The 12495-nt window shown below is 42.8% G+C and overlaps 1 protein-coding gene across 1 annotated transcript in view; it reads right to left on the reverse strand.

Annotated features, from left to right (window-relative positions):
- The window catches only part of LOC138761741 (collagen alpha-1(XII) chain-like), a 142735-nt gene that overhangs the window by 123190 nt on the left and 7050 nt on the right, over window positions 1-12495 (reverse strand). The window contains exon 2 of the mRNA XM_069934406.1: window positions 761-870. Coding sequence (XP_069790507.1) covers window positions 761-842 — 82 coding nt within the window. The 5' untranslated portion in view covers window positions 843-870. The remainder of the gene's footprint in view (window positions 1-760; window positions 871-12495) is intronic.

Raw genomic sequence — 12495 nt, forward strand, 5'->3', positions numbered from 1 at the left:
AGTGAGAGTGTGTGGACTTCTGATAGAATTTGATACACTCTCAAACTTTTGTTTTAATCTGACTAAAATGTAATCCATCTGCAGACCTCAGCGTAACCTTGGAGAGATTTATAAAATCAGGATGGGTAAGGGAAAATCATCATAGTCCAGTTCCTCGGGTAGGGGAGTCTAAAACTAGAGGGCACAGCTTTAAGATGAGAAGGCCAAGGTTGAAAGGCGGAAGTGGAGGGGATACTTGCTACACAGTGAGTATATATGCAACAAGCTGCCAGAGGAAGTCGCATATTACAATGTTTAAAGACAGGTTCGTGGATAGGAAAGGGCATGGGGAAATGGGACTCACTGAGGTAAACAACTATCTGTCATGTTCGAGTTGGGCAGAAGGGCCTGCTTCTGCATTATAAACCTTGATGACACTGTTGATTAAGGATTGACAGGTGACATTAAGTCTGATAATGAGGAGAGAAACAGATTGTGTAGAATTAGGGAAATATGCCTGTGAATATGATCAGCACACAACAGAAGTACATCCTTCAACATTCACATTTCCACTTTCTACTTGAATCTGTCATAATAATTCACGTGGGACTGCACAACTCTTGGAACATATCACACAGTATTTTTGGAAAATGTTTCAGAATGCCAAGTCACCTTACGAAATTGGAATCTATTCTTAGTCCAAATATTTAGAATTGTTCTTCTGAGCCATGAACTGCAAAGTTAAGAGCAAGTTCCGGCTCAGTAGCTGCAATGGTCTTACCTTGCTGAAGGGAATCGGTGACGAAAAGCGAGAGAGCCAGACTATAGGTAGCCAGCAAGGTGATTGAGGGGTACATTTTCATTGTTGGTTCAAACCATTGGCTGTGCCACCTGAAATTTAAAAAAAAATTACCTGTAAAGTGAAATCAGTGAAATAATTACAGTAAAACCCGCAGTATCCGGCACCTATGGAGGCTGGTGGATGTCAGATAAGTGAATTTTCCGGTTGCATGAGACTCCATGTTGTATGGATTGGCAAACTGACTGCTGGGGTATTAATTTTAAACTTTTGTTTTTTACCTATTTATTTTTCTGTGATGTTTTTGTCGGTTGCTTGATAATGGGGATATTACTGTATTGTAAAGAAAAGGAAAATCAAAAGCAAAACAGGAAGTGCTAGAAATGGAATTTTTAAAAAAACAAAACAATTCAGCAGGTCAGGTATCATCTGTGAGAAGGGGAAGAGAGTTAATATTTCGGATCGAAACCCCTCTGCCAGAACTTAGAGATAAGAAAAGGTTTAAGTTACAGAGACGTCTTCTGAGGATATTTGATCATTAAATAACCTTTCCAAAGTCGCTTGCTTCCACATTGTCAAAAGCTTGTCTCAAGGAGGACAGTTATTCTTTAATATCTGGACAATATTTATCCAACACCAACATCATCAAGACAATATCACTTTGCTGTTCATGGGAGCATGGGGAGCACAACTTGGTTCCCTGTATTAAAAAGTTACTAATCTTTCACACTTCCCGCGGCGGCTGCCCCTGCCCTGACATCCCGCGCTGGCCGTCCCTGCCCCGAAGTCCCGCACCAGCCGCCCCTGCATCTGTTCCACGACTCAGCTGTAACCCGATATGAAATCTTGGACCCCAACTACGGCATTCTAATGAGGTTTTACTGTAACTCCCTTGTTCAAGAAGATAAAGGGCAGGAAATTATAAATGAGTTAGTTTAACATTAATTATTGGCAAGAAGCTAGAGTCAATACTAAAAGAAATAGCTGATGATTAAGGAAAGCCTTATCTAATGCAATATAATCAACATGATTTACAAAAGGCAAATTATAGTTGATCAATTTGTTTGAGTTTTATGATGATGTAACAAGCAAAGTGTTTCGAGGGGAACTTGCAAATGTGGTGTATTCAGAGTTCCGAAAGGAATTTGACGAGGTGTCACGTAAAAACCTAATGTTCCATATAAGATGTTGAGATATTGGAGGAAGGGTGTTAGCATGGATTGACAATGGCCATCGTGATTTGGATGCTGTGAGACCTGCTGACTTCCTTCTGTGTGTGTTTTACTGCAATCACAGCATCTGCAAACATTCATGTTTCATTCTACAACTGTTCAAGTAATACAATAGGGAAGAGTGCTGCATCTCTAGGTTAGTTAATGACACAAAATCACGTGGAAATGCAAATTGTGCAAAGGATAAAGGATGCGGAGAGACCACAGAGAGATATAGAGAGGTTAAGTGAGAGGGCAAAGATCTGGCCGATGGAGTGCAATGTTGGCAAATGTGAAGTCATTCACTTTGGAAGGAAAAAGAGTTGAATCGATTATTATTTAAATGGTTGAAGAGTCCAACATGGTCTTGTGCAGAGGAACTTGAGAGTGCTTGTGCATAAATCATAAAGGTTAGTTGGCAGGTGCAAGAGGAAGACAAGTGCTTGCCAGAGGGATTGAAATTAAGAGCAGGGAGGTTCTGCTGCAATTGCAGATGGCACTGATGAGGCCACACCTGGAGCACACCTGTCTGCAGTTCTGGCCTCCTTCCATGAGAAGAGGTATACTGATTTAGAAACAGTACAGAGGAGTTCCACCCATTTGATTCTGGAGATGAGGAGGTCAGTCTATGGGGAGAGATTTGGTCATCTGGAAATATACTCAATGGAATTCAGAAGAATGATCGGGGATCTTACAAAACCATCTAACTTACTTCCACTGGTAGGTGAGAGCCTCAAGATTTGTAGAAGTAACTTTAGGATGGAGATGAGGAGTGAATCTGTGGAATTCTCTGCTCAAAAAAGTATTAGAGGCTACCTCTTTAAATATATTTGAGACACAATTAGAAGCATTGCAGGATTGTAAGGGAATTAAGGTTTTTAAGGAAAAGACAGGTAGTTGGAGATAAGTCCATGGCCAGATCAACCATGATCTTATTGCATGGCAGGCAGAATAGGCTTGATGGGCCAGATGGCCTACTCCTGCTCCTATTTCTTACATATTTGCCTACACCCTTCTAAATCTTTCCAATCCATTTTTTGTTTGTAAATTGGCCAGAAGTTATTTGCATCTGTAATTTAATTTTGCAAATAAATGCCAACAAGGCAGAAATGCAGTTTATGAAAATGTGCATAAAATATGGCTTCCACATCCCTCGAGCTCTATCTTTTTGCCACATTAGCTTGTCACATGGTTTGAATGGCACCATTCCATAAATACAGTGATGCCTTTTATCACAAACTTGAATGTATTAAAAACACATGCGAAAAGATTGTTCATTCCACACAACAAAGCCTGACCAGATTTAGCTCTAAACCCTTTCCGCTTGCTCAGCAACACTTACAAGTTATTTGAACTAAACATTTTTAATGGAGAGAAAGTTGTGCCAAGTGTTCACCAAAAATGTAATGTTAATCTTTGGGAAAGATCTGTTCTATATTACACAGAGGCCACATGTGGCTGACATTTCCCCATTTTGCAAAGGAAAAAGCATTGAATCCATGTTTTTCCAAGGTACCACAAATGTATGAGCAGAAATAATGACATTCACTCTCTCATTTGCAATTCTTAGAAACTAAAATCAAATGAAACTCTATGACTGCTAGTGTGTAGGTTATTCATGAGGTGCAGGTTATTAAGAGTTCAGATGGTGTTTTCCCATAAAATTTATTTTTCTCCAGTAGTGCCAACATAGATACGAAATAATTGCCTCCTTTACAATCTTAGCTGTGAGCCATATTTGTTTTTGAAATTACATGACAAGAACTTAGATTGTATCGTGCCAATATTTTTAGCATTATGAGATCTAAAATCAATTTTACTAAAGTGAATCTTGTCAGCAGAAATTTCCACATGAGATCACAGCCATTTCAAAATCAGACCAAGCTCATGGTCACAATTCATGTGAATGCAGCGGATGTTTCCCACTGGCAGAACTAGTGATATCAATCATTGCATAATGCTTCAGTCCCTTGCTACATAAACTGTTACTCCCAGCTCCAGCAATAGGGCTGCTGTTGAAGAGACACAGATATCAAGGAGCACAAAACTGTCACAGAATTCATTTGGTGCCACTTAAATTAAAACCTTACTTACATTTGGGATTTCAAATAGCAGCTTCAATGGTCACTTGAGACATCTCATGACCCAATTAAAATTGGAGAATAGAATTAAATAGGGCTTGAAAGTCAGAATGGCCTACCTCCTGCCTGTGTGCAGTGAGAACTGAGAAGGTTGGAGCACAGTACAGGCACTTCAGCCTTCAACATTGTGCCAACCTATGTAAACTTACTCCACTACAATCTCACACTTCCCTACCTCACACCCCTAGTCCTATATTTTTCTTACATCCATGTCCCTTTTGAAGAGGCTTTTGAATGTCACCACTATTCTCGACAATGCATTCCAGACACCCACCACTTTCTGAATAATTTCCTCTGACATCTCCCCTAAATTTTCCTCCCTTCACCTTAAACTGACATCCTCTGGTGTTTGCTAATGTCGCTTCAGGAAAAAAGTTACTATCTCTCCACCCTATCTAAGCTCCTCATGATATTATATGCTGAAATATAATGCTCTGTTTGATTCTGTGACTATCCTGCTGGTCATATGGGACTGGGTGGGGCAGGATGGTTGCTGAAGGAATATGCAAAGAAATGCACAACTACAAAGGCCAGCTCCCCTGCTACTTTCCCCTCAGAGCAGACTAATGACACCTGGGTGGTGTTGGGGATGGTGCTGCTCACATTGGCAATCTTTTCAGGGTGCTGTGGAACTAAGTGCTAAGACCTGGTACTGCTGCATCTGGACTCACCCAGTTGGCAACTCAAAGCCCTCTTTGGGGTATGTAGGTAAACAAGAAGTCTGCAGATGCTGGAGAACTAGAGCAATACACAAAAATTGCTCATGGAAGTTCAGCAGGTCACATTGCATCCATGGAAAGGGAATAGGCAGTTGATATTTCTGGCCTATAACCATACCTAAACAAGGGCTTAAGCCCAAAACACAGGCAAGTGTGTTCCAGTACATCGATGACTAATTATGGTTCTGCCTCATGTATCCATGATGAGTTCGTTGATTTCATTTACTTGGTGGCCAACTTCAACCCCGACCTCAAATTCACTTGGTCCACCTCTAGCAACAATCTCCCTTTCCTTGATCTCTGTCTCCATCTCCTACAAACCAACGTTCCCACACCCACCCTGTCCTGTGTAAGGATTCCATTCCATTCCCTCAATTCCTCTGTCTCTATCGCATCTGCACCCAGTATGAGGACTTCCATGCCAGATCATTAGAGATTACCTCATTCTTCAAACAACGTGGTTTTTCCTTAACCACCAACTTGGCACTCACCATATCCTCCATTACCTGCACATCTATCCTGGCCTCCTCTGCCCCCATGCGCAACAAGGTCAGGGTCTTCATCATCACCCTCTACCCCATCAGCCTCCGCATCCAGCACTTTTCATCCACCATTTCCATCACCTGCCTCGTGATCCCACTATTAGACAGACAGTCCCCTCTCCACCCCTCTTCTCCTTCCGCAGGAACCATCCCTCCGTGACTCCTTTCTCCGTTCCTCCCTCCCCATCAATTGTCCTATTCAAACCTTCTCCTGTGACCACAGGAGATGCTCCATTTGTGCCCACATCTCCTTCCTCATCACCATTCGGAGTCCTAAATAGACCTTCAAAGTGAAGCAAAATTTCACTTGTGAATCTGCAGGGGTCATCTACTGCATCCAGTCCTCCCATTGAGGTCTCCTCTACATCAGAGAGACTGGACACAGATTGGAAGATTGCTTTGTTGAGCACCTTGGCTCTGTTTGCTGCAATAGAGTGGATTTTCCAGTGGCCACCCATTTCAATTTTCTGTCCCATTCCTTTGCTGACATGGTCTCATGTACTGCCAGACTGAGACCACCCACAAATTGGAGGAACAACACCTCTTCTTTTGACTGAGCATCTCCAACTGGATAGAATTAATATTGACTTCTCTGGCTTTCATTAACATCCCCTCTCCCCACTTCTTCCCCTATTGCCTTCCCCCACTCTGTCTCTCTCCCTTTTCCCTGTCTCCTTTCACACAAACACAATAAAATCTTACCTAGTCTCTTATCATATCCAATTAACATCTTTTGTGGGCCTGGATTCCTCTCTCCAGCATTGACTTTCTGAGACTTCCTGCTTCTGACTCATTCTCCTTCTTCCTCGAAGGGCTCAGGCCTGAAACATTGGCAATATGGCTTTGCTCTTCATGTACGCTGAAAAGACTCGCTGTGTTCCTCCAGCATTTCTGTGTTTTTACCAACATATGGATTGCCTACTTATTTCTTTGGCCACTGTATGACCTCCTGAGTTCCACCAGCACATTTGGGAATTGCTTTTTAGGTAGGAAGTAAGCTAACATTCTTGCAAACTCATTTTTAACCAATTCCACAAATTTTTTGAACAATATGAATTAATTCTAGTTTTATATGCAATGTGGGTCAATAAATAGGATTATAGTTTAAACTAAGACTGGTGGAGCTGTAAACAGTGCAGATTTCTATCAAAATGGAGAACAGGATAGCAGATAAGTTACAGACATTGGGAGAGAAATGTAAACCAGTCAAGTATAAAGTGCTGATCTTTGGGAAATCTAAAGTATATGGAAAATACATAGTTAATGGCAAACCTTTAACAGCAATGATCTGGAAATCCAAATCAAGAGGTTCTTGTAAGTGGCCATGCAAGTGTAGATAGGGGAGTAAAGAAGGTGTATGGTTTGCTTGTCTTTATTGGGCAGGATTTTGAATATATATTATGAAGTCATGTTGCAGCTATATATGACTTTGGTGTGTCGATTTCTTGTCACTCTATCTGAGGAAGGATTGACTGGTTTTGAAAAGGGTGCAGAAAAGATTTACCAGGATACTTGCTGGATTAAAACTATAAAGAGAGGTTGGACAAACTTGGGTCATTTTTTCTGGAGCATCAGAGACCGAGGGAAGACCTGATCAAAGTATGAGAGCCCTAAGTAGAGTGATAGTCCAAATCTTTACTTCACTTGCGAGAGGCCGTACATTTAAGGTGGGGGGGGGGGGTGGATAAAGAAGATACGTGGTGCAAATATTTTATGCAGAGACTGGTAGACACCTTGAATGGGCTTCCCAAGTAGTGGTTGAAGCTGATACAATAGTAGTATTTAAAAGGCTTTGAGATAGACACATGAATATGAAGGGGATGGTGAGATATTCTGCCTGGCCCACAGGAATGTCAGGGTTGTATGTGTTGTTATGCATGCACTCTGACAATAATTCTGAATTTTCAACTTTGATATGGATTGTGTGCAAGTAGATGGTCAGTTGAATTTGGCATCATACCTGATGAAGACATCATGGACTTAAGGGCCTGTTCTGTGTTCCATGTTCTAATGATAGGATTCATGGAAAGAATACATCCAATTTATAGGCAAATATTTCCATGTTGGTAGTGCAGATCCCAATTTGTTCTCCAACTTGTCCAGCCCCAACAAGAGTAATGGACAATCAACTCAAACAATAATCAGATTGTAAACACAAAATTTGATATGTAATAGTAAATCAACATTGGTTATGGTGTTTATGCATGAAACTTTGAGAAATTACATTTTGAAAATAGCAACAAAAACAAGAGAAAATGTCAAATGTTTTAAATTAAATATAAATTTTATTTTCAACATGGTGGAAGCTGATTCTGGCCATTTAAATGCATGCCACCCAATTAAACCCATTTAACCTACAAACTCAAACTTTTGAAGGGTGGGAGGAAACTGGAGCACCCAAGGAAAACCCACGCAGGTCATGGGCAGAACAGACAAACTCTTTACAGACAGAGGCAGATTCGAACCCAAGTTTCTGGTGATGTAATAGCGATGAGCTAACAGTCGTGTTGCCTGGTCTAATGTTCCACTTGGTTGGCACAGAGTTGTGGGCAGAATAGCCTGTTTCCATGCCCTTTGACATTATTGTTTCTCTATTTTTGTCCAATGCAAAAATGGGGCAATTATCACAATGGACACAAGAGGTTAATCATTGTGTTCTGAGGATTCTAAATTAATCGAGCTTCAACACTCTCTTTATGAACTGAACCAAATAGGGCAAGCTGTGGCTAGCAATTGTGAAGGAAACTGCCAGCATTCAGTCACACACATGGAAATAATCACCAAATTCACGTGGACCCTTTGCATATCCAGGACCTGCTGAGCAACAGATGCTGTTGCACCTGTCACTCTGCTCTTTCACTGGATTCTGGCCAAACCCTGACAGGAGAGCTCAGTATTAAAGTGAGGGATCCTCCTCTCCAACACCATGCCAGTCAGACCTGGCAGGAGATCAGAAGCACTATCATTTCATAGATTCTTAGCCTGAAGAATAATGGGAGAAAGGTATGTTTTTACAACTTATTTTACGTTGAGGACTTTTTTGTGTTTTAATAATTTTACAAATTGTTTATCACAGTTTTAACCATTTCAAGTGCAAGTTTATGATCATCTGACTGTAGAAAGAGTTTCTCTGAACCATGGTGCACACACATAATACACAGCACATAATAATCACATATATACGTATATACATATGGATATCGATCTCTCTCTATTTCTCTCTCTTTCTTTCACTCTATCTCCATCTATCTCTATATCTATATATAGATATGGATTTTTATATATAGAGATAGATATATAGATGGATATGGATAGTCATATATATTATATAAAATATATATGTACATACACACATTATTTATTTATATATTTTTATAAATATATTATATTTAAATATTTTATATAGTGTTTGTCGCAGTCGCAGGGGGAGGTACCAAAGGTATAACAAATGGGAAGGAATGAATGGACGAGGGAGTCCCAGAGAGAGTGGTCTCCTCGGAAAGTGGAGAGGGGAGTAGAGAATAAGATGTGTCTAGTGCTAAGATCACATTGTAGATGGTGGAAATTTCAGAGAATGATATATTAGAAACAAAGGCCAGTAGGTGGTAGATGAGGACAAGGGGATTTTTTTACCCTGCTGCTCCATATGTACAGTCTAGGCGACCGCGTGCCTTCGGCCTTGTTGCATCTGTGGGGGAAAGGTGCCAGGGCAGATGTCTGGGAAATAGAAGAGATGTGGTTGAGGTCTGAGTTTATAGATGTAGAGAGGAAACCACTATCTTTGAAGAGAGAGGAATCTCAGGAGTCTTGGACTGGAAGGCCTAACAATGGGAGCAGATGCAGTAGAGATGTGGAATTGAAAGAAATGAATAGAGTCCTTATAATAGATAGGGTGTGAAAAGGTGTAATCAGGGAAATAATGAAAGTTAGTGGATTTACAAAAGATGTCTATCAGTAGTTTGTCTGAAAAAATATAGACTGAGGAATCTGGAATAGGGAGAGTATTGCTGGACATGGACCAAGTAAATTTAAGGTCAGGGTAGATGTTGGCAGCAAAATTCAGCAAAGCTGTACAGCAAATCCTACCTCCACACAGGAGGTAGGATCAATGTAATCATCAGTGTAATGGAGGAAGAGTTGAAGAGCCTTGCTTATGCATGTTTGCAGCATGAATTGCTCCACATAGCTCACAAATAGACAAGCATAACCGGGGCACATGCAGGTACCTACAGCTGCACCTGTGACTTGGAGAAAGTGGATAGCCAAAGAACAAGCAATTAAGGGTGAGGACAAGTTCTGCCAGGCAGAGGAGGGTGGTGGTGGAGGGGGAATGGTCAGGTCTGTGGTCCAGGAAGAAATTGAGATCTCTGAGGCCTTTATGATGGATGGAAGTGTAAGGGGACTAGATATCCATGTTGAAAATCAGCTGGTCTAATTCAGGGAACTGAAAGTTGTTAAAATGATGGAGAGCATGTGAGGTGTCCCAGAAATAGATGGGAAGGGACTTGACAAAGAGTCAAGGTACGATGATACCACGCACACATACACACAGTGTTTTTGCAATACGTTTTATTTAAACACACTATATATTGTAGCTGTTCGCCCATCCAACAGACGAACTAGCTCATGGAGTTGCAGGTAAGTCCGAGGCAGATCTGACTGTGAGCGAGCATCATTGGGTTCCAAGGGATTTAAGCACATATGAGAGTCCTATTAAAGTCAGTTAGTTCAATTCACTTTTGACTCTGTGTGGTTCTTTCATTCACTGCGTGTCTAGTGCGACTACATTGGTGGCCCCAACAGTCCAAATGGCATTTGTATCCAATGATGTCGGAACAAAGCACATAGAATGAAGTTTCACTGAAATTGCTGACTTTCTGGACCTCACAGATGCAGGTCTGGTTTGAACAAACCGAAGCCCAATTCCAGATCAGGCAAATCTTGGACATCACAAGTACTACTATGTAGTTGGTTCACTCATCTAGGAAAGAGCAGGCTGCATTATCGACTTCCTATACCAGCCACCAGCTGTGGACAGGTATGAAACAATCAAGGCGCTCATGATCCATACTTTTGGCCTCTCTTGCCGTGATCATGCAGCGCAGTTGCTCCACATGGAGGGCCTAGACAACTGCACACCATCAATCTTAATGAATGAGATACTGGCACTACCAGACAGCCATAAACAAGTTTGAACAAGTCTTTCTTGAGCAGATGCCAGAAGATATCCGCCTTCTCATCACTGATGACAATTTCAATGACCCAGCAGTCCACACAGAAACTTGTGGCACCCAAAGCAGCATGGCGCGGCCTCCATTGACCAAGTTGCTGCATCATGCCTTAAGGACCGGGCCTTCCCCATGCCACCAATGAAGCCAGTGACACCCACAGCAGGGAGCAACCCCACTTCGGACAGTTGGTCTATTTACCACCAAAAGTGGGGTTCAAGATGCACCCTGTTCTTTTCTGGGAAATGCCAGGGCTGGCCGTCGCTAATGGCTATGGCGGCTGGCCACTGTGAAAGTTCTTTGTAGACCCAGGGGTGGAGGTTAGTATTTTGCCCCCATCAAGCCACAACATCTGCACCAGGAAGTCAGGACCGATGCTCACCACTGCTAACAACATCAGTATTCATATATATGGTTTGCGAAACATCCCACTATAGTTCAGTTCCAGCCGTATCACCTGGTCCTTTATGCTGGTAGCAGTCTTGCAGCCTTTATTGGGTGCAGATTTCCTACAGGCACATGGCCTCCTAGTGGACCTCAAGGGATGGTGCCAAGTGAATGCCAAGACCTTCCAGACCTTCTCGCCCGGCTAAGCCAAGTTACCGGCCCCACACCTTGATTTTGTGACTTTGTCAGGCAACAAATTTGCCAGAGAACTAGCGGAGTTCCTGACCATTATTATGCTGCAGTTCTCCATAGACATCCCTAAGCCTGGTGTACAGCACTACATCCCACTCAAGAACCACCACTACACACCCGGACATGCAGGCTCCCGCCCAACAAACTCCACCCTGCCAAGGAGGAATTCAGGAAAATGGAGGAGATAGGGATCATCTGGTGCTCAGACAGCCCATGGGCCTCTCTACTGCACATGGTGCCAGGTCAACTGGAGGACAGAGGCTATACATCATTTTGCCATGCCCAGACAGTCAAGGGCCTACAGAAGTTCGTGAGCACGATCAACTTTCACCAATTCCTACCATCAGCGGCCTGAGTCATGTGACATCTATTTGGCCTGAGGTCGGGCAAAGCCAAAGAAATCACCTGGAACACAGAGTCAGCAGAAACCTTTGAGCAGGCCAAGGGTGCCCTTGAAAATGCCACCCTCCTGGTACACCCACTGGTGGATGTGCCCACAGCCTTCATAGTTTATGCTTCCAACTCAGCAGGATCAGTGGAAACCACTTGCATTCTTCAGCCAGCACCTGCAACCCTCCCAGAGCTGAAATACAGGACCTTCAACAGGGATCTGTTAGCTCTCTACCTCACCATCCAGCACTTTCATTATTCTTGGAGGGATAGGAGTTCACAGACTTCATGGACCACAAACCCCTCACTTTCGCATTCACCAATGTGTCGGATCCATGGACAGCACAGCAGCAATGCCACCTGTCATACATCTTGGAGTATACCACCTCCGTCAAACTCATCTCCAGGAAAAATGTCATGGCTGACACACTGTCTCGCACCTCCATCCACTCAGTGTATTCCCTGTCCGCAGGGTTGGACTACACGGCACTCAGCGAGGCACAGCAGCTGGACAAATAAATGGGGCCTACCGCACCGCAGTCTCGGGCCTGCCTGAGGACATCCCAATCAGCCTAATAAGCAGCAAGCTCCTCTGTGACGTGTCCCCCGGCCAGTCCTGGCCCACTGTTCCAGCTACTTGGTGGTGTTGCGTTTTGGACACACTACATGGTTTGGTCCACCCGTCCATTTTGGCAATCATTCAACTAGTGGTGGATAGATTTGTTTGGCATGGTTTATGCAAGCAGGTCAGGCATACACTGCCAGATCTCCAAGTCACTTGGTCCAACTCACTTTCGACTCTGTGTGGTTCTTTCGCTTACTACATGCCTAGCACAACTATGTTACT

This window comes from Narcine bancroftii, chromosome 4 (assembly GCF_036971445.1).
Source record: "Narcine bancroftii isolate sNarBan1 chromosome 4, sNarBan1.hap1, whole genome shotgun sequence".
NCBI lineage: Eukaryota > Metazoa > Chordata > Chondrichthyes > Torpediniformes > Narcinidae > Narcine > Narcine bancroftii.